Raw genomic sequence first — 23,094 nt, forward strand, 5'->3', positions numbered from 1 at the left:
GAACATGACAGGAGTATTCTAAAAGCGACTCATGTAAACACCTTAATCACATTATTATCTTACTCAGAGTAAGGTCAATAATTAGATTACGGCTCTCCATGTAAACGTAGTCATTGATGGCTTGGCAAGAAATCCTGATATTTCTCAGAATTCGTGATTCATTCAGTTGCCCAGAATCAGAGTAAGAACAACAGCTCCTTTACCATGCTTGACAGTAGGGATAAGGCTGTGTTGGCTCTTTGCCAAACATAGGCCTCCTGATGTACCTGAAGAGTTCAATCTTGGACTTATCTGTCCTGAGAACAGACTTCCAGAACTCTTCTGGCTTGTCCAGATAGTCTGTGGAAAACTTCAAACAAGCAGCTTTGTTCTTTTTTCTCTTTTTTTTTTGACAGAAAAAAGGCTTCTTCATGGGGACCTTTGCATAGACCTTTGCAATTTCTGTTCAGGCTTGTACTTATTGTTGATCTACATTACATGTCCAAAAGTATGTGGCAGCTAACCATAACACTTATATGACGGTCTTCCCGAAACTTATGCCACATAATTGTCTAGAATGTCTTTGTATGCTGTAGTATTAAGCTTTCCTTTCAGAAAACCTGTTCCCCGTGTGCACAAAGTGAGTTCCTTAAACATATGGTTTGGCTAAGGTTGGTGTGGAAGAACTCGAGTGGCCTCAACACTAAATTCGCACAAGGCCATCCTTCCTGGACAGCAATACCCCACCTTTTGTACTTTTGTGGGCGAATGAGCAAAAGTCCCCACAGCCACTGTCCAAAATCTAGTGAAAAGTGCCTTCCAGAAGACTGGAGGTTGTTACAGCAGCAAGGGAGGGACAACTCAATATTAATGGCCATGGTTTTGGAATGGGATGTTCAATACTCAGGTGTCCACATACTTTTGGTCATATAGTGTATGCACAGTTTCTTCAGAGGGTTACTTGGTAAGGTTAATATTGTTTTAAATGCCTTCCACTTATATACTGTTTGTCTAATGGTGGATTTGTGAAGTCCAAAGGGTATTTTTTTTTCATAAATGCCTTTGTAACCTTGTCCCGACTGATAAACATCAACTCAGCTCCTCTGACATTTCCTTAGTACTTAGTGTTGCTAGAATCATGGGACGAGTAACTGACCTGCTTTCTTGCGATTAGTAATATTTATTCCTCCCTAACATATCAGTTCAGTTCTTCATTGGTTAGCTTGCTTAATTATTTAACATGCACTCACTGACCCTTGACCTGATCCCGTTTTACCTTGATGTAACTAATAAAACTAATGGTGCATCTCAATCAGCTCCCTAGCTCCCTAGGTCGTGAATCAATATATGGTGTACATGAGTTCGAGCACTGGTAAGGACCCTGGCTCGCTACACGTTGGGACACTGATGACTTAATTTCCGGTGACATGTCTACATACTTATAATTTCCTCATCGGTCACTGTTAAAAACCCAAACATATAAAAGTTTTATATGTCCTATAAATTTGTTAGCTTAATCGCGCGTCAAGCAGGATCATAGGCTAGCTAGTGGATTTTTTAAAAACGCGTTAAACACTTAAAAGTCATTAGACTTAAACTGTAGGCTATATAGAATGTCAAATAAAGTTCAAAAGCGCTAAGGTAAGTAATCATTTGAGAGCTACAACAATAATAACAAGCTACTTACGTTTGTGGACGAAGTTGGCTGAGCGTTCGTCCACCATTTATTTTTTTCGAGCTGAGAGATTTTAGAAAATATGACGTGATTTCCAGTAAGGGATCATAGTGAGCATCAATGCTCCCTGGTTTTTGCGGTGCACTGTGGGATTTTTAGGGAGCAAACGTCCCAGTGCACTGGAAGGATTTTGTGATTGGGATGCACCCTAATGGTTCACTTCTTTTTGCACCTGTACAGTTCTGTATATTGTACATATTACTTTACTGTAGGGACATTATCTCTCTAAGCTCTCAAGTTGTTAGGTATTTACACATTATTTCAATGGGGAGGAGACACATTTCTGATGAAATATGGATTTTATGGTTAACAAAACAAACAAAAAATAAGTCCAGTTATTATGCAGTGGGTTCACAAACCCCTCGTGCTAGTACAAATAGGTCAGGGTCTTGAATAGAGCTGCAACAACTAATCGATAAAATGGATAAAAATCGATTGTGAAAATCGTTGTCAACGAATCTCATTATTGATTAGTTGGTCTGCGCACGGCACGGGGGAGATTTACTCATTACTTTACTTCTGTTCCAAAAACACGCTTCGGAGAGTAAATACTAAAGTTGTGTTCCAAATGAAGTACTATACACTTACACTATGCACTATGTACTCTACTGTCTAGTGTGTGGATTTTAGAAAGGTAATATCGTCTCAAAAGGAACACGAGCGGTCAGAATACCCAGAGTCAGCGACAGTGACTTTCTCCAGTTGACTGTTTATGTCAACGTTACCTTTTATACAAAAAGTAATGCATAAATACGATTATGTAATATAAAGTTATATATACGTTTATATTATATATAAGTATTTATGCATTATTTTTTATGGATGCACAAAAAATATATATTCTGGTGTGTGTGTGTGTGTGTGTGTGTGTATTGGGTTCTTTTCAGTCTTATATACTTGGACAAAAATTTGTGTAAAGTTTTAGTCTGAAGTTTATATTTGTAACACTCAGTTTGTGGATTTTATTTTAAATAAACAGGGGGAAAAATGGTACTGAAAGTTTGCCCCGCCCTCACCACATCCGATTAATCGAAAAATTTATCATCCGACTAATCGATTATGAAAATAATCGTCAGTTGCAGCTCTAGTCTTAACATACCGTTAAGTTAAGATTCTGTTTTAGACGAGTTAGTACAACGATTTAATACAGCAACAACAAAATAAGTCAACTTTTTCAATGCTCCAAGACTCCTGATGACTAGAACAATTGCTCTGTCTTTCTCTCTGTATGTGTGCGCGCTACAGAGATCCTGGCTGGAGGAGTGCAGATTGTCAATAACAAGCACCTAAGCTACGCTCCCTGGATCCACTGGCAGGACATAGTGAGAAACAGCAGTGCTCTCATCCAGATCAGTGAGAATGGTCAAAAAGGTGGGTGTGTCTGAGAGTGACATCACCAGGGTTGTTATTCTTCTGCCGGTTTGAATGTTCGTCTATACATGTTGAGGCGTTGTGCTTTTTGTCCACAGCGCCGTGTCATCCTGACTGCGGTGGTTACTGCTGGGGTCCGACTAAGGATCAGTGTCAGATCTGTGAGTAGATTGGCAGTTAAACCATCACAACTAGAAATATTTCACAGTTCACACTACTAAAGCCACTACTACAGTGGGACATACTTCCTGTTGTAAGACATACAGCATTCTGGAAAGAAATGCTGTATGGTAATGATGACTTTGTAAATTAATTCAATTAAACAGTTCTACATTTAAAAAAAAAAAAACTCTATTAAGAGCAGTAAACAGTAATAAAAGTGATCTGTTATGTAATACTTTGCTTTCTTTTCTGACATTCAAAATCTGCCATAATACAGTGACGTGCAGTTTCTTACGCACTCTTAAATGAGATCTGGCTACAGTATAGTCGAGCTGTTGTTTACTTAGCTGAAATAAGTTTAAGCTAACGTGCTAATGTAGTTAGCTAACATAGCTAGCTAGCTTAGCGAAGGATCCTTTGCGTGTCACTGCACATAATTACCATAAGTACCTTTTTACCATGTAACTTTTGAAGCAACAAAGTCAAACATTCTCTACGCAGATACTTATGCATGAACAATCTCGTTACAGCATTTAAGCAGGAAATGCTATCAAACTTAGCATTTAGTCAAATATGCTTTCTTTCTGTGCATGCCTGTTGAATAATGTAATCAGCTGTCCAGGTCTAGGTCAAGAGGTATGGATCTATGATACAGCAACCTCTTAACAACTTCTTCTCTGTGTGTGCCAGTGACTAAGACGGTGTGCGCGCCGCAGTGCCACGGCCGCTGTTTCGGCTCCAGCCCGCAGCACTGTTGCAACACTGAATGCGCAGGAGGCTGTACAGGGCCTAAGGAAACCGACTGCTTTGTAAGTGCCGCCTTTTCCGACCGCTTCCTTAGAATTTCTCCAAAAGACAGCGTAAAATTATAATACGCACTACTACATAGGCACTGTTTGTGCACAAGACCAAACCCTATATTTAAAGACAGATAGAGAGTTTAGTAATTAAACGTCCTTTCATGTTTGTAGCATCGAATTTGTTTGATTCGCTCCGTTTTAGGGACGATCATTTGTGCAACATCGATCGCACTCTGGTACGAACCAAGACAGTCGAGCCATGATCATGTGATCAAGTGGTCTTGGTGTGCCTACGTGCAAACTCTAGCACGGTTCAATTGCCGTGAGAAAGCGATCGACTCAGCTGCAGGAACCTAACATGCAGTGTATTTTGGAAGCCAAAGGACAGAGCTGTATTATTGTAGAAATGTGATGATTTCTGTGCCTTATTTATTTATTTTTTTTAAGCATTTTCCGCATTTTTCAGACCTATACGCTCCTCAGCCAACGTTTGTTTTGAGCTCGCTTAATTATCTGCAGATCAAATAGCAGACGAAAGAAGCGATCGGTTTTTGGATTAATAGGTGTGAAAGCAATCTAAACATGAAAGATGTCGAAAATACTATCCGTACAGACTGGCCTGAACTTACTTGTCTATTCTTTGCTGCAGGCATGCCTGCATGTGAGTCATAAGGGAGCGTGTGTGCCTCACTGTCCACAGTCGCACATCTACAACAAGCACACCTTCCAGCTGGAACCTAATCCCGACGCCATGTACCAGTACGGTTCAATCTGTTTGCACACATGCCCCGGTGAGTACAGAGACTAAAGTCACTTCACCAAAACTAGCGTTTTTTTTCACTGTGTGCCCTGAAACATGTGCATTTTTTAGTCTGCTATTACACTCCTGCAGTATAGAATGAGTCACTCGTTTAGGGAGAACGTTACCCAGAACCTCTAGTGTGGCTTCTGATAGATCTGTTAGGGCTGTTTCATTTGTCGTGTGTGACCTATTCTTAAACATACAGCAGTCCAGCATTGTGCAAATCTGTTGTTTGCACATAGAGGAATTTATCAGACTAAATTAAATATTTAAACATTGAATGCATGGGGCAATAATTAAATAAAACTAAAATGCGACATTATTAATGTATTTCAGTAACGTTTTAATCATTTATTTTCATTGATAAATATTTGACTTGAATTTGTTCTTTTCACCCGTTAAAGCACAAAGGGCTTAGTGATTGGTCCATTTGGAATTTTTTTTTTTTTCTATGAACACGAGCAGCACTGCCACCGTTGCACACGTCTTCAGAAACATTTTCTCCGATGTTGGTTATACTATTGTTATCACCCATTTTATTTGCTGCGGTAAGCATAATGAACATGCGAATGACTTTAGGTCAATGTCGGTGAGTCAGAGAGGCAACTGCAGCCCACCATCCCAACGCTGATGGACGAAAGTGACAAATTCAGGTCGAAACAACAAAATAAAGATTAAGTAGAATGAAGATATTAGAGAGAGATCATTTCTGTGCTTCAATCAAGACCTTCATTAATGATCTTTACATTAGATACAAGGCACGGCGGCTTAGTGGGTAGAATGTTTGCGTCGCACCTCCGGGGTTGGATTTTTGAATCCTGCCTCTGCCCAGTGTGCGTGGAGTTTGGATGTTCTCGTCGTGCTTTGCGGGTTTCCTCCGTGTACTCCGGTTTCCTCCCGCAGTCCAAAGACATGCGCCGTAGGCTGATTGGCATTTCCGTAGTCTGTCGTGTGTGAATGTGTGTTGTCTGGGTTGGCACCCTGTCCAGGGTGTCCCCCGAGTTCCCTGAGATAGACTCCAGGGTCCCCTGCGACACTGTGTACGATAAGTGGTATGGAAAATGGACAGATGGATGGATATTAGATACAGACTTTATTAGGTACAGATTTAAAGTTAGCTTGATTTAAATTTGTTCTATAAATCTGTGTTTTTTTTATTTATTGAAATTAATTTTGATCACACTCCCTGTTTCTCTCTGTCTGTCTCTCTGTCAATTTCTCATACACACAGTTCACTTTGTGGTGGATGGCAGTGCGTGTGTAAGTGCCTGCCCTCCTGATAAAATGGAAGTAGAGAAGAATGGCACGAAGCACTGTGAGCCATGCAATGGACTCTGCCCAAAAGGTGAAACACACGTTATACACAGTTCCAATATATAATTTACAACACAACTGTTAAGACGTATTCTTCAGCAGGTAAATGTCATGTACTGTATATACGCGATGCATTTTATTAACAATAATAAACACGTTCATATTACAACAATTGTTCACGTTGAACAGAAAGTGTCTAATTGAACTTCCTTCCTTTCTCTCTCTCCCTCTCGCTCTCTCTCTCTGCAGTGTGTGAGGGAACAGATTCCAGTACGAGCAACAGACAGACAGTGGACTCCAGCAACATTGACAGTTTCATCAACTGCACCAAGATCCAGGGCAGCCTCCATTTTCTTGGCCTGGGTATTAACGGGTGAGCCTATCTGCCTGTCTATACTTTTCTTCATGTTTCTTATTATTTTTATTCATTTTTATATTATAAGACCTTTGAATTATAAGATTCTATTTAAGTTTTTGTTGGTCGAACTGAGTAAATGTTATAAATATGTAACGCTATAAACATATGCACATAGATACATGGCACTGCATATATGTGAGATGATTTACACTGAAATAGTGTTTATGTTTACATCGTATTCGATTCATTTTTATTTATTTATTTATTTTTAACCTTATTTATGACCTTATGGCTTAATTTAATTGCCAGACAGAAAACTTCTAATCTTCCAAATAGTTGAAAGTAATCCTAAACTTTAGTCGATCCTTCCGTAAGGAATTCATCTGAGCGGGAAAGTTGGCACTACGGTAGCGCTACTGCATTCTTTTACGAAACCGAAGAAGCTGAAATCTGAGTTACTACTGAAAACGTTACAGGCGAGTGGTATTGCATCGTAAAATATAAGAGCCAGTCTAGTTCTAGTATGCGGTTGGTTTACTAGAGGACGTGGGTGAGCATGTGAAGAATTGGTGGTTTCCATCGTACAGCTTTGTAGAAGGTGGGAGGCGAGTGGTATATAATATATGGTGTAAATGCTTCTGATTTTTTCTGATGAGTTACAAAATCTGTTATAAAATCCTTGATAAAGCAGAGAACTGTTAATTATTCATAGTGCTTATTAATGGTCACATAGCTGTATATCTTTTACAGGGATGATTATAATAATATACCTCCTCTAGACCCAGAGAAACTCAGAGTCTTCAGCACTGTAAGAGAAATAACAGGTAATATATATATTGTATGTAATGTATTGTATGTAATGTGTGTGTGTATATATATATATATATATATATATATATATATATATATATATATATATATATATCTCCACACACGCACATATATAGTGCAGTATATATAACTGAAATCAGTGTCTGATTTGACGTTTTTTTCTGAACCTTTCCTGTATTTTTACTTTTATATTGTAAGTAAAATTGTTTAGACTTTTCTGTTTTGACTCGTGTGAAGAATTTGAAGCTCTACCCCAACTTTTATTTATTTAGATGAATAATTAAAGTAAAGAATTCCAGTACTTTCAGATTTGATTGCATTGTGATAGCATGTATAATATTATATACAGTTAAAAATAGTAATAATAATAATAATAATAATACTTTTTTTATGATTTTGTGTACTGTAGGAATTTTGAGTATTCAGTATTGGCCTGCAGAGCTGAAGGATTTGTCATTTTTCTCCAATCTTACCACGATACGAGGACGGTCGCTTCACGTGTAAGTGTGTAAATTTCTGTTTGCGTGTTTCTAGCATCAGCAGTTTTCGAATGTAACTGCCACCTGTGTGTCTGGCTGCGTGCTAATACTATTAAATTACATCCGTTTTATGCTAGCAGTGTATCACAGTCTGTGCATGCATCTCATCTTTGCTCTTTATATGTTTTTTATGTTTTTATTTGTTATTTGTTGTTTTTTTTTTTGTTGTTGTTGTGCATCCCTCCACCTCACCCCACCATACCCACTTCCCCTAACTGTGTACCCGCAACAGCACAAAGAGGTATGTAAACCAAGCGAACTGCTCTAAACTCTCTAAACTGCATGGCTTAATAAGAAATCTCCCTCTTTCTTTATCACGTTCTCTGTATCTCCCATGCACACACCTTCACACGCTGGTGTCATTTTCCTCTTTGGGTGTCACATTATGACAGCAGTGTGAAAATGGAGCCAAATGGCTTTGATGGGCTGCAAAATATGACCGATAAAGATAAAGGTGCATGCTCAGGAAGACGTTTAGACTTGTAGGTTTGAACAGATTTCGCAGCTCTCAGAAGGCTTTCAGGAATGTGCATCTATGGTTGCGTTTCTCGCCAGCAAGTTTTTAAGAAACCTGGGCTTTTTCCGGTAATAATGTACTTTAAGAGCTCTACCGTAATGAAATATAAATGGAGTTGTTGGATCGTTACATGCTCTGGAGAAATGGACATAATGCTAAACAAGTTTGTAATCAGCTGTCAAAATATTTTCATCATCACAATTAGGGGCAATCCTAGTTCGTAGTGGAGGTCAGTGCACAAGTAGGCAGCATCAAACCGGATAATCCATGACCATAAATCAGGAAAACAGTTGAGGGTCAAAACCAGTAAGTCTTGGTACTATGAAACAAGACACTGGGCGACAAAGCTCTGACTTAACGCTAGAATTGTCCAATTAAACTTTTGTCGTTGTCCTTGCCAGCTGTCGTTTAGTATTGGGAATTGCTGATAGATTCCAACTATTGCGCTGGCTATCAATTGGAATGATTTCAATCTCTGACGGAAAACAGACTGGAGTCTGCAGCTTTAAGAGCGACAAAAATACAGTGCGTTGTAATTCATAATATGTGTTTCCTTTTCATCTATTTTGTATCCTAAACGAACCATAATAACTTGCTGTCTGATTTCGGCGCAGAGAAGCAAAGCACCTTCCTTTGACGCGTCTTAGCTTCCCTTGGTCCATCCTGCCAAACAAGATAAAGCCCTCGCATTTAAAAAGCACTCAAGAAAATGCCAGAATGTGTTGTTAATCAGGGCCACTTCACTATACGTGCGTGCTATTCACCACAGAGCACATACATGTGTAGTTTGTAGAATTGTATTTAAATGTTACGATGACCTTCGTTACAGCTAATAAACGGTTACATTTATTTACAGTCCCGACTTCAGTTCTGACCTTGTAAATGGGTAATTAAGCAATTGCAGCTACAACCAACTCGTAACCAGCTTCCAGATGGCCACACCCCCTAATTCCAGCCGAGCCACAGGCGATCACGATTGACGACAGTTAGGGGCACGATAGAATGATGGCATGTTACACACTATCCCACAAGCCTAGTATACACATACACAGTAATTATGGGCATAACATGAAGAAGGTGGACACAGTTGGGTAACACACCAATGCCAGGAAGGGGGTGGAGACAGGACAAGAACGGAAACAAAGGCACATGGAATGCAAAGGGGAAGATCATGACAAAGACAAAAGACAGTCCAAAAAAGTAAATCAATCAATTACATAGCTTTTAGATAATCAGTGTGCCGGTGTTTCGATGGAATTGGAATGAAATATTTAAATGTAATTCTCCTTTTTAACTTTTGAGGGCGACCAGACTTTAAAATGCTGTAACTTTACTTGTAGTTGTATGTTAAAGGTGCAAATAAGACACCGAGTGCAATTCAGGAAAGCTTGTCGTTGTCAGAACTTCATACCGTATCATATTATATCAATTATAAATGTAAACATTTTACCATTGTGTCAGCGATGCTGTTGTTTTAGTAAATGTATACAAAGTTTGTGCACAGGTCATCTTACTTAAAGGTTTGCATGGTCATTATTGTTCTTCAAGAGAATATCCACTTTGCTCAGGTCATCATTCAGACTGGCTTGTCATTATTTCTTTATTTCAATCTAGGAGTGCATGTAAACACGTTTATACTGTTTAAGCCTCCATGTATACAGTCTGTAGCTACCGCTAAAATCAATTTGTATCTCCTCTCCCTCATTTCCTCATGATTTTTGCTCCACCAGCTCCATCTCTTTACAAGCAGGGTTTTTTTTTTTTCTTTGTTTTCTGATCCACCTGTGCATCTGTCTTTCTCCGTTAGACCGTTCTCTCTGATGGTGATGAAGTTGGACTCTCTGACGTCTCTGGGTCTGCGCTCTCTGCGGGAGATCAGCGAGGGCAGCGTGTACATCAGCAATAACACGAACCTATGTTACCAGCATACCGTGAAGTGGCAGCAGATCTTCACTGGCACCCAGACTAAGCGCAGACTCAAATTAAACGACATCAAGTTCAACAAGCCGGCGAGACTGTGTGGTAAAATGTCCATATTCCTTCTGCGTGGCCATATTATACTTTCACAGATTCATGCGATGTACTCAGCACTTCTTTCTGCCTCTGTGTGTGTGTGTGTGTGTGTGTGTGTGTGTGTGCTTACAGAGGCTGAGGGTCATGTATGTGATCCACTGTGTTCGAACTCAGGCTGTTGGGGCCCCGGACCTGAGCAGTGTCTTTCCTGCAGGAATCACAGTCGTCGTCATACCTGTGTAGCACAGTGTAACATCTTCTCTGGGTCAGTGCGTGTGTGAATGTATACATGTTTATAATAATTCCGATCTATAACAGAACATTCTGCATTTTTGTATACAAATTGTCTTATTTACTGTATATGTGTTTGTAGGGAACCACGGGAGTTCTCAGGTCCAACTGGAGAGTGCCTTGCCTGTCATCCTGAGTGCCTACCACAGGAGGGGAGAGAGACCTGCAGAGGAGAGGTATGGAGGAATGGGGGCAATCGTATTTACATTTACGCCATTTGGCAGACCTTATCCAGAGAGACTTACAATTATCTCATTTTGCTCAGTTAAGGGTTAAGGGCTCAAGGGCAGTGGCAGCTTGGCGATGCTGCGATTTGAACTTCTGATCAGAAGTCCAATGTCTTAACCACTGAACTACCACTTCCCTTTCCCATTCAGGTTTTATGTAGAGGCAGACAGGATTTGAGATACACCAAGGTTATATTAGAATTATATCAACACTACAATACCACAACCAAACCCAGACTGCCGTTTAAAGAAAGGTATTAACACGGTATAAACATCTCGATATCAACCCAGAGGACGCTATAGCCCGTTTTTCTTGTGCAAAAAAAAAAAGACATGTCTCCAGAGCACAAGCTGACAATAACAGTACATGAATGCATTAGTACCTGAATTAATACTTAATTAAATATAACTAATGATGAGTTAAAGCTAATCATGAACTAATAACGAGCTGAACTTAACTGCGATGTGAGTCTTATGAATGCACGCGTGAATACCAGCCACCTTAAGTACGTTAGTATGTGTTTGTCAGTTAATGTATTAATTAACACCTTTGGTAAACTAAATCAAACCTGCTCTATAAGAAAGACTGTGAAGTGAAGCAGTCAACATAAACACAGCGCCATCTAAGACTAAAGCACCGGAAATTATTCTATTAGAAGACTGGTTTTAAATGTTAATATATAATAACGTCTGCTAAATGAATAAACGTTTCTGTATTCATTTCACCCTTGTGGGTAAAGGAGCAGTGGCCCGGGCCCTATCCTCCCAGAGTATGTACTAGCACTAAAATGGGATTTGAAGAGAAACGGATGGAAAATGACGCAAAACGAGTTGAGATGATATTATTGGTGTATTATCATTATTATTAATTATTATTATTATTACTGCATTATTATTATCAGTGCATCGTTCTACGTTCGATAAGGAGGATCGATGCAAATTATGAACGTAATCCAGCGCCATCCAATGATGTCTGTGTACGCAGCTGCATGTGGCAAATGATATAAACGATTTGAAATGATGCACATTTAACTCCTATTCTTTCTTATAGAGCAGGTTTGCTTTTCTTTACCACTACGTGTTAATTAATACTTTAACTGAACAAACATGTACTAACATGTACTTTATTCACACATGAATTCATAAGACTTAAACGTTAAAGAGTTAAGATAAGGTAAGATTAGATAAGATAAACTTTATTGATCCCACACTGGGGAAATTCCCTCGTTACAGCAGCTTAATTACACAAAAAAAACAGATAGGAAAGAATACACGTTAAATAGGAATAGAATTGAAAAGAGAAAAAAAAAAAGTATCTAAAAAATGATATACAATAGGAATAGAAAAATAAGAATAAAAGTAGTAAGAAAATGATAATAATGGTAATATGTACACTATGGACACCTCAGTGTATGTACAGATGAATACAAATTTGAACATATACTCATGAGTAACAACTTGTTTATATACATAAGTGGATAAATGGATTATTGAGCAGTTAACAATAGAGGGCTGAGCAACAAATATATATAATAATGTGTGGGTTGATGATGCAAAACAGCTAGCAGTGCTACATTAGGTTGTTATTACATTAAAGAGTCTGCTGTAGGGATGAAGGACCTGCAGTAGCGCTCTTTCTTGCACTGAGGGTGCAGCAGTCTGCTGCTGAAGGAGCTGCTCAGGGACCCCAATGTCTCATACAGGGGGTGAGAGGAATTGCTCATGATATACGCCATACTCCTCTCCTCCACTACATCTGTGCTGTCCAGAGGACAGACCAGGACAGAGCTAGCCCTCTTAACCAGTTTGTGAGACGTTTCCTGTCCCTCTCTGTGTTCCCGACTCCCCAGGAAACTACTGCATAGAAGATAGCAGATGCTACCACAGTGTCCTAGAAAGTTTTAAGCAGGGTCCTGCACACACCAAAAGACCTCAGTCTCTTCAGCAGGTGGAGGCGACTTTGTCCCTGTTTATACAGGAAAAAGGGAACTATGGTGAAAGGTTAGCTCTTCATTAGTTTGTGAGTAGAACACGCCTTAGCTCATCATTAGTTCATATTTAATAAAGTATTAATTCAGGTATTAGTGCATGATTATTCATGTACTGTTACTGTAAAGTGTATAAACTGACAGTGACGCTACAGCCATGAGTACCTAAGTTAATATTGATGTTCTCTGAATCTGCGTCTACCACCTCCGGTATCCCTGAACTGGCGTTATATATAATTACCCTACCATTTAAAAGCTTTTCCACATTTTAGAATAATAACAACAAAGTCATCAAAACTCTGGAAGAACACAAATGGAACTATGGGAATTATGTTGTGATAACAAAATCCAAAATAAATCAAAGTAATTTTATATTTTAGCATCTTCCGAGTAGATGCCCTTTTTGCATAGAATTTCCAGAAATGAATAATATTATAATTATTAAAAATATATATATATATATATATATATATATATATATATATATATATAATATAAAATTATAATAAGATTATTCTGCTACAGTATGTAAGGAATAAAACACAACAAAGCATGCATGTTTTATTCCTCTTATACTGTACCACAGCCAGTTTAATGTTAAGGACTTTCTACAAGTTGATCACCAGCCTCTATTATTTATTTATTTATCTATCTATCTATTTATTTATTTATTTTACCCCATCTTGAAGTTAATAAAAAACAAAATAACAAAAAGACTCTCCCTTGCCAGAAAACCTAAAGGAACGGCTTTACACGCTTTACCTTGAATAAAGGTTATAAGGTTATAAAGTACCAACACCGGAGACTGCTTCCAAACGTGCTCCATGCCAACACAGTTTCTCTTTTAATCTGTTTATATGGAGCGTCCATACATACAAGGCACTGTTTAAGTTGTTACTATGATAGACGTTGTTCTACTACGATAGAAATGATAAAGTATTAGAACAATCGCGTTAAATCACGTGTGGTAAACATTTCGATTAAACAATTTCAGACTTTTAGATTAAACAGATTCACACTTTATTTAGTTCAACACATCAAGGTCAACATCTCTCTCTCTCAATGCATTTTGACCTGCAGCATTGTTTATTCACCTTGGGTCTATTTTCCCTTTAACCACTCCACACGCATCATTTGCCAAATTCATTACTCTGTCCCCTTAACCAAATCATACATTTTCCTGAATGACTCAGAAGGCGACATTGGCGATATTAAGCAGCTCAGTGTTAAATACATACCGGAGTGTATTTACTTTTTGTCCCCTTTTGTACATGATGAAATATGACCTCCGTTATTTTTGCCTTTGATGTGGCGGCCATAGTCCAGATTCTGTACACGCCAAAGCCTGTGGATTTTCCACTGTTTAGATGAGCACTTTAATGTCAACACAGAAACACCCTGAAACACTCTCCCTCTGATTGCGCTTGTGTATGTCGGTTCTGTTGTGTTGTCGTTTTGTTGTGCTAGTACCTGTTTCGCTCGTTGCTCATGGTCGCATGTACAACTCGCACTGTATTGAAGAGAGAGAATATTTTGTGAAAAATGTGTTCATCATTATTTAATTAATGATTCTGTGACTTCCTCTAATGGTTCTGGTTAGATGGCGGATGAGCTTTGTGGCACTCGTATTTGTATCTACCTCATTTTGAAGTTGATTTGAAAAAAGGCAGCCGAAGGATGAAATGTAAATGTGTATGTAAATGTCATGATGAGATAATTAATAGGAAAAATTCTAACAATATCATTTTAATAGTCCACCCACGCTCTGTGTGATGCCTTCAGCAAGCTCTAAAGACCTGCCAAACTGGCTTTGCTGCCTCTTGGCTTCATCCTGCTTATTGTGTAATAACGCATCACTAACACGCCAATAGGATTACGAATTCCAGTTTTAGTTGTTTACACTTGTACAGGTGCTGACAGATTGAGCTGCCATAAATCTTCCGTGAAATAATCATATTTTCCCCCCACTCTCTCTATCTCTCTATCTCTTTACGTGTGTGGCTGTAAGGGAGCGGATAAGTGTGAAGCATGCGCTAACCTAATGGATGGTCCTCATTGTGTGTCCTCCTGCCCTTATGGAGTGACTGGAGAGAGGGGACAGACTATCTTTAAGTACCCAGATAGTACAGGACACTGCCAGCCTTGTCACCCGAACTGCACAAGCGGGTAAGCTCACAGTACATCCATAATGCAGCTACACCATGGACAAAACGTAGAATATCAACGGTTATATTCCTACACATTGTGAAATCGCTTCAAAATTATTGGTCCCTCCTTTCAGTTCAGATCACGGGGGTTCAATAGGAGACCGAGGTGGCTGTCGGAAAACATTATTACTGTGGACCACGTAGATTGTGTGTTTAAGGTCATTAATTTGTTCAAAGGTCCATCTATGTCCAAGATTTATTCATTTATTTGAACTTTTTTTAGCTTCTCCAGCTGTTTAATTGAGCGTTGTGTGTGTTAATCTGTTGAAACTGTGTGAATATGAAATGAGAATAAGAGTTTTCTGATGCACCGACCCATCTGTTTTTTTTCAAGATGCACTGGCCCATCTTTGAGAGATTGCATGGATGCTCGTCTAACAGCGGACAGGTCAGTGGCTCCCTCTACAGGTGGCAAACTTCATGCATAGTATCTTTCCATCATAACTTCATTCCCTTTGCTTTCGCTTTGCACTCTTGAGTCCTTCGCGTCTGACCGCCTGACGTGCCTTTTCCCAGTCCTCACATTGCAGCTATAGTAAGCGGAGTGTTGGCTGGTCTCATCGTGTGTTTGGCAGTCGTGGTGATGGCGCTGCTGTACCGCCGTGGCCTGGCCATCCGCCGCAAGAGAGCACTCAGGAGATACCTGGAGAGCGGCGAGGTGACGACACACAACATGAGGAGATCTCTGACAAACAGCTTCATTCCTAATAAATATGAAGTAAAATATCAGACATGACAGGGACATTGTACACAAGATTACATAAACCGTATGAGCAAAGTACAATGACAAGTGCAAAATACATAAATGCACAGAACATTATAAATATCGAACCACACAGTACTGGTTAGACAGTTCAGAGAGATACATAGTTGTTCGTTTTGATCGAGAGTATTCTTCACTGTTAAAAAGGATGCATTTGGGAAATCCACAGCTCTTGCATCTGTGTGATGCAACTAATTTAAAGGCGCCGTCATTGATTTTTAAGCCGGAACACTATAATATTTGGCAGCGTCCCCAAATACATCACATTGTAACATGAGGTAAGCGCATGAGCCAAGACGCTAGTGATATGGGTAAAAATCAGGAAGTAAATCCACAGAAACACACAATAACATTGCATCCTGAATAGAAAACATAAGAGTATATAAATACAACCTAATCAACAGGACACAGTCAGGAAACACACCAATGAGAGGACAGGGGAGGAGACAAGATGTAAAGAAAAAAGGGGGAAAAAAACCAAATATCAGAACAGTACTGAGAAGAGGAATTGAGTAGAGGTGACACGTTCTGACAGCTGTCAGTAAATCAGCTCGGAGGAGACACTCTGGTCTCTGTAGCGCCCCAGGCTTTTAAAATGGGAGTATAAACAATTGATATGGAACATAACATCCAACATTCAGGACAAGGAGGCATCTCTACTTACAGTCAGGTCCATAAGTATTTTGGACAGTGACACAGTCTTCATCATTTTGATATATCAAGATGTATAGCTGAAAACCTGAACAGCTTGACACTGTGTATTCCCTCTATCTTACCCTCCTCTTCTCCTATAGAGCATCGAGCCGCTGGATCCAGGCGAGAAAGGGACAAAAGTTCACGCTCGCATCCTGAAAAGTTCAGAGCTACGCAAGAGCAAACTCCTGGGATCGGGAGTCTTTGGTACCGTACACAAGGTCCGAACACTCATCCGTTAATTCAGACCTTCTACCATATACACGTGTTCTGTATATGATTTGATCAGTGTTGCAAGTCCTGCTTAAGTATTAGACTCTGGACTTTGTTCTATCTTGGTCTAAAATGTATATATGGTCTGAAAAGTGTCCTTTACTTTGTCCTCAGGGTTTCTGGATACCTGAAGGGGACTCGGTGAAGATCCCTGTTGCTATAAAGACCATCCAAAACCACAGCGGGGGCCACGCTTTCGCTGAGATTACAGATGTGAGACACTTTTCCGTATATATTTACATAAATACTGCTAGCTGAGTATTTAGCTACCTTGATGCCCAGGTTGCATAGTAACAGTGTTCTGGCAACTTTAACCACTTCCTTGTGTGCTGCAGTACCTTTTTTATTGCTCTCTTATATAAATGTCTCTGTGTACGCAGCACATGCTGTCTATCGGCAGTCTGGATCACCAATATATCGTGCGTTTGCTCGGAATCTGTCCTGGACAAAGCCTGCAGTTAGTCACCCAACTCAGCACTCACGGCTCCCTGCTGCAATATCTGCGGAAAAATGCGAACAACCTGGATCCCCAGCGCCTCCTCAACTGGTGTGTGCAGATAGCCAAGGTGAGACTCAGGAGCTCTGTTAAAACTGGGAACGTGGAAGTGTTAGAACATTTGGGTGTATATCTGTGAGTACATACAGTATGTTAAACTTTTTTCATTTGTGTCTGTGATTTAGGGCATGTACTACCTAGAGGAACACCGCATGGTCCACAGGAACCTTGCTGCTCGGAACGTGCTGCTGAAAAGTGACTACATCGTGCAGGTTTCTGATTTTGGCGTTGCAGACCTGCTCTATCCTGATGACAAGAAATATGTCTACAAGGTATTGATCAATTATCACCACTACTATGTTTCAGTTTGAGTGTATATAATATACAATATATTCCTGATTGGGGAATGACCCTTTAGTAAAACAAGCATATAACTTATTGATGCCAATAAGTGTATCTCTAAAACTAAATTGTTTCAGAAATGAAAACAAAATCAACCTGAGGAAATTAAAGCAAAGGTAAACACAAACTGCAGTTTTTAAATGATAATGTTATTTATTGAAGGCAAAAAAGTTCACACGACTGGACCTGTGTGAAAATGTATTTGCCCCCGTAGTTACTAATTCCACAAATCTATGAAACTGCATTGATGATGGGGTTCAGCTGGACTAGACACAACCAGACCTGATTACTGCAAACCCTGTTCAATCACATCAACACTTAAATAGAACTTTTTCAACAGCATGAAGTTGGTTAAAAGGTCTTACAAAGTAACACACTCTGCCAAAATTGAAAGAAATTCCAGAAATGATGAGGAAGAAGGTCCATGGAAGAGTGGCGAGGTGAAAACCACTGCTAGCCGAGAAGAACATTAAGGCTCATCTGAATTTTGCCAAAATACAGCTTGATGATCCTCAAACCTTTTGGGAGAATGTTCTGTGGATTGATGAGTCGAAAGTGAAACTGTTTGGAAGAGGGCGGTGCCGTTACATCTGCCATAACCCAAACACTGAATTCCACAAAAAGAACATCATGGCTACGGTGAAGCATGGTGGTGGAGGTGTGATGATGTGGGGATGCTTTACTGATTCAGGGCCTGGGAAACGTGCAGTAATTGAGGAAACATGAATTCTCCTCTCTATCAGAAAATCCTAAAGTAGAATGTCTGAAAATTGAAACTCAAGCGCAACTGGATTATGCAGCAAGACAATCATCCAAAGCATAGGAGTAAGTCCACCTCTGAATGGTTCAAACAAAGCTAAATGAAGGTTTTGGAGTGGCCTAGTCAAAGTCCTGACTTGAACCAATTGAGATGCTGTGTCAAGACCTTAAACGGACAGTTCATGCTCGAAAACCATCCAGTGTGGCTGAACTAAAGCAGTTCTGCAAAGAAGATTCCACCACAGTGCTGTGAAAGTCTGATCTCCAGTTATCAGAAGCGTTTGGTTGCAGTTATTACTGCTAAAGGTGGCACAACCAGATTTTAAGTTTAAGGGCGCAATTAGTTTTTCACATGGGTGACAGGTGTTGGATAACTTTATTTTTTGCGTCCATAAAAAAATTAAGTTAAAAACTGTATCGTGTGTTTACTCAGGTTCTCTTTGTTTTATGTTGTGTTTCTTTTGAAGATCTAAATATCTATTTAGTATGAGACATACATTCAGAAACAGAAGAAATCAGCTGTACTTTTTCACAGCACTGCATATAGTGACCAGTGTTTCTTAGTTTTAGTTTTTATTTCGTGGTACAGTTTGATCAGGTGTGGCTATTTCTGTAATCGAAAAAGGAAAAGCATACCAATGGCACTTTAAGAAACACATCAGATCAAATGTAAACCATTTTCAAAGTGTTTTCATATTCAAATACATTGTAGACTATATTGATCATATATGATGCATATAGTATAGTACATTATAGAAATATGGACCATGAACGTGGAGCACAGCTAATTTGGTACCTTTCACATGAGCAGTACTGTACGTTTATATATACATTGTATATTACATGCACGTTTTAGATCACCTGCATTAGTGTGCCAGCGGAGAAGAAATAAAAAGCAACAAAAAAAAGAGAGAAAATGGGGTCAATTGTTTATAGTTTCCCACTTATATTCCCACTAACAGTCTGCTTATTGTGTTTAGACTCCAATAAAATGGATGGCATTAGAGAGCATCTTGTTTAGGAGATATACTCACCAGAGCGACGTCTGGAGTTACGGTAAGACGTGATGCTTCGGGAATCGTAGTACACGCTGATAAAGCTCTACATCTGTGTGATCCGTCCTGGATAAATGACCGGATATTTCCCCGCTGCTGCAGGTGTGACAGTGTGGGAGATGATGTCACATGGGGCGGAGCCGTACACTTTCATGCATCCTAACGATGTGCCGGGTCTGCTGGAGAAAGGCGAGCGTTTGGCCCAACCACAGATCTGCACCATCGATGTCTACATGGTCATGGTCAAGTGTAAGTCTTATGCTGTGAGGTGCTGTTTTGGACATCATTCCAAATTTATCTCTCTTACACACACAAAGTGTTTCTTTATATCTTCTTTAGGGTTTTTTTGTTGGTTTGTTTGTTTTTTTATCTCAGTCATACACACAAAAGGCTCTCATATTCACAATTTCACTCAGATTTACTCCTCTGTCTGCATTTTACAAGAATTTAAGAAGTAAAACTAGAGAATATGAAAAGATCCAAAGTAATGAATGCGAGATGGTTTAACTACAGTTGAGGTCATAAGTTTGCAGACGCCTTTCAGAATCTGCAAAAGGTTAATACATTTTTTTAAATTAAGGGATCATAAAAAATTGCGTTTTTTTTTAATATTATTTAGTCTTGCCCTGAATAAACTATTTCACATAACAGATGTTTACATATAGTCCACAAGACACAATAATAACTGAATTAACACACATGTTCAAAAGTTTACACACGCTTGATTATTAATACCTTGTGTCGTTACCTGGGTGATCACCGACTGTGTTTATGTTTTGTGAGAGTTCTTCACGAGTCCCTTGTTTGTCCTGAGCAGTTAAACTGCCCCACTGTTCTTCAGAAAAATCCTCCAGGTCCTGCACATTCTTTACTTTTCCAGCATCTTCTGCATATTTGACCCCTTTCCAAAAGCGACTATATGACGATGAGATCTGTCTTTTCACACTGAGGATGACTGAGGGACTCGTACACGACTATTACATAAGGTGTAAACATTCACTGAGTTTCCAGAAGTCAACTTGTTGAGAAAATAATAACAATTTACACTGATCCTCCTGTTCAAAAGTTAACCCCCCCCCCGCCGCCTCCCAATATATCGTGTTGCCTTCTTGAGCATCAGTGAGTGTTTGCACCTTATGTAATAGTCGTGTACGAGTCCCTCAGTCATCCTCAGTGTGAAAAGACAGATCTCGACATCATATAGTCGCTGTTGGAAAGGGGTCAAATATGCAGAAGATGCTGGAAAAGCAAAGAATCTGCAGTGACAGCACACATTTTTAATACATTTATGTGGACCACCGTCCATGCCTGTGTAAGTTGTTACTATAGAAATGATAATGCACGTATGATAAAGTATGAACAAGCACCTTAATATAAACCTGTGATTTGCTTCTGGTTCACAACTACTGTCAGAGACTTGCTGACAAATCAAATGTGAGAATTCAGCAAAGCCGTGGTATATAAATTTAAAAAAAAAAAAAAAAACTGAATGAGAGAGGTCTTTCCTGGGGGGTTGAAAGGGAAATCAGTGAAGTCTTAGGAAGGAATGTACCAATGCTCCCAATATTTTTTCTGCTTGATGGATTTCCCCCAGATCAGTTTAGTATATCCCAAATATTTATATTACATGTATTATTATAGCAGTCAGGAAGATATTTACTGTGAATTGGATGAAAAAGCATGAACCTACTGTGACAGAATGGACACAAAGACTGAAACAGATATATATATATCTCTGTTTCAGTCTTTGTGTCCATTCTGTGGCACAGTGGCACATACGGTATGTTCAGTAGTTGCTTTGTTTCTTGAATCTTGCTTCTTTCTTTTTCAGGCTGGATGATTGATGAGAACGTCAGGCCGACCTTTAAAGAGCTGGCTAACGAGTTTACCCGAATGGCAAGGGATCCACCCCGTTACCTTGTTGTCAAGGTTAGACATTAGTGACCTTTAATAACCTTTAATTAAACCATCCGAACAGAGCTTACATCTGTACATCATGTCTCTTTTAACTCAATGCAGAAAGAACAAAATAGTGCTGCGGCAGATGAGAGCCATCTGCGCGAGCCTAAGCTAACGGAGGTTGACCTCGAAAGTGAAGACGATGAGGTGTTGGATGATGGCTTCGCCACTCCTCCTCTCCACATGTCACCATCTAGGAGTCACTCCCGCATGCGAATCGGCTCCTACAGGGTACGACTTAGATGACCTCTGATTTGTGTGCTCTTTAGCGGATGAAAGCGAGTTCAGTATTTGAAAATAAAAACGATTTCTCGTTCTTTCATGCTGTAGAGTGCCTCAGGCCAATCTGTACCAGTGGGATATCTACCCATGACGTCAACTGCTGGGGAGGATTTCAGACAGGTCAGATACTACGTATTACACACTTCACTTATGATACGAGAAGATAATGATGGCATGCATCATCCATCACGGTCACATTATTGGACAGATATCTTGATACCGAACAGAAAGGGATTGGTCAGAATTCCTTGCAGAGGAAGTGTGAGTGGGATTCAAATACTGTATCAGTCCCACACACAACTCTAGTATCCACTGGCCATTTCTGACTTGAGTCATCTATCATGTAAATCAAACCCTCTCAAACTGGAGGGCAGCCACATGGCACCGGGGGGGCCGCGTAGAAATTCTAGAACGTTTTTTTTTATTATTATTATTAATTTTAGCTGTGTGTAAGTCAGGATTGTCAACCTTTGAAGTATGATGTACTAGATATACTAGTGTACTGTTAGCCTCACGCTGATAAAACATAAGACTGTTTGAAATAAGTTTTAGATAGAGGACGTAGTCTCTTAGCTGAGAAAGTTAATACAGATGAAAAAATTAAATTGAGAAAATTTTTGATGACTCTAGGGGGCGACAAAGGGATGCACCCTACACAAGGGGGGCCTCACGCTGAAAACGTTTGAGAACCACTGATGTAATGCTCTGAAATCATCTCCTCTGTCATCTGAAACTCTCAGAAATAGAGACCAGCGGGACTCCATCTGGAGTTGTTAGGACTCCATCTCAGTTGTTAGCAATAGTATCATATTATTATATTATAATATTTATGGACAGACTCATTCGGCTCGAACAGAACGAAATGGTAACGCGATTAGTCCGTGTGTGTTGAAGAGAATATTGTACTGTTCATTATGTCATGAGCAATACGGAATTATTAACCAGCGCTGTGTCTGCACTTCAGCTGTGGTCCCAGAGGAACCGTCTAGGCTCGGCGAGAACCACGTCTGAAAGCTCAGAAGGCAGGGGAACGATGATGGACATGGAAATGTGCGAGATCAGCTCTCAGACAGGAAGCCTACGCAGAGGAAACAGCCGAGGAGACAGCGCGTACCTGTCAAACTGTGTGTCTGTCACGTCTGATCCCTTTTCCCCAGGAATAGAGGCGGCTGAGGAGGACCCAGACGGGTATATTCTACCGAGAAGTGCGCACAGTTCAGGAAGAGGTGACATTTTGTTTGTTCTTGTGCATTCAGAGTGGTAGATCTTACCCTGTTT

The 23,094-nt window shown here is 39.7% G+C and overlaps 1 protein-coding gene across 1 annotated transcript in view; it reads left to right on the forward strand.

Moving 5' to 3' along the window:
* The window catches only part of erbb3b (erb-b2 receptor tyrosine kinase 3b), a 37,892-nt gene that overhangs the window by 13,144 nt on the left and 1,654 nt on the right, over positions 1-23,094 (forward strand). Inside the window, exons 4-27 of the mRNA XM_053643210.1 lie at positions 2,960-3,085; positions 3,184-3,246; positions 3,938-4,056; positions 4,697-4,838; positions 6,081-6,194; positions 6,413-6,536; positions 7,272-7,345; positions 7,762-7,852; positions 10,216-10,430; positions 10,554-10,686; positions 10,795-10,888; positions 14,936-15,093; positions 15,469-15,522; positions 15,651-15,792; positions 16,692-16,811; positions 16,978-17,076; positions 17,244-17,429; positions 17,545-17,691; positions 19,501-19,576; positions 19,678-19,824; positions 21,407-21,504; positions 21,595-21,765; positions 21,865-21,936; positions 22,781-23,042. Of these exons, the coding sequence (XP_053499185.1) occupies positions 2,960-3,085; positions 3,184-3,246; positions 3,938-4,056; positions 4,697-4,838; positions 6,081-6,194; positions 6,413-6,536; positions 7,272-7,345; positions 7,762-7,852; positions 10,216-10,430; positions 10,554-10,686; positions 10,795-10,888; positions 14,936-15,093; positions 15,469-15,522; positions 15,651-15,792; positions 16,692-16,811; positions 16,978-17,076; positions 17,244-17,429; positions 17,545-17,691; positions 19,501-19,576; positions 19,678-19,824; positions 21,407-21,504; positions 21,595-21,765; positions 21,865-21,936; positions 22,781-23,042 (3,027 nt within the window). The remainder of the gene's footprint in view (positions 1-2,959; positions 3,086-3,183; positions 3,247-3,937; positions 4,057-4,696; positions 4,839-6,080; positions 6,195-6,412; positions 6,537-7,271; positions 7,346-7,761; positions 7,853-10,215; positions 10,431-10,553; positions 10,687-10,794; positions 10,889-14,935; positions 15,094-15,468; positions 15,523-15,650; positions 15,793-16,691; positions 16,812-16,977; positions 17,077-17,243; positions 17,430-17,544; positions 17,692-19,500; positions 19,577-19,677; positions 19,825-21,406; positions 21,505-21,594; positions 21,766-21,864; positions 21,937-22,780; positions 23,043-23,094) is intronic.

Source organism: Ictalurus furcatus, chromosome 15, assembly GCF_023375685.1.
Source record: "Ictalurus furcatus strain D&B chromosome 15, Billie_1.0, whole genome shotgun sequence".
In the NCBI taxonomy this organism is placed as follows: Eukaryota; Metazoa; Chordata; class Actinopteri; order Siluriformes; family Ictaluridae; genus Ictalurus; species Ictalurus furcatus.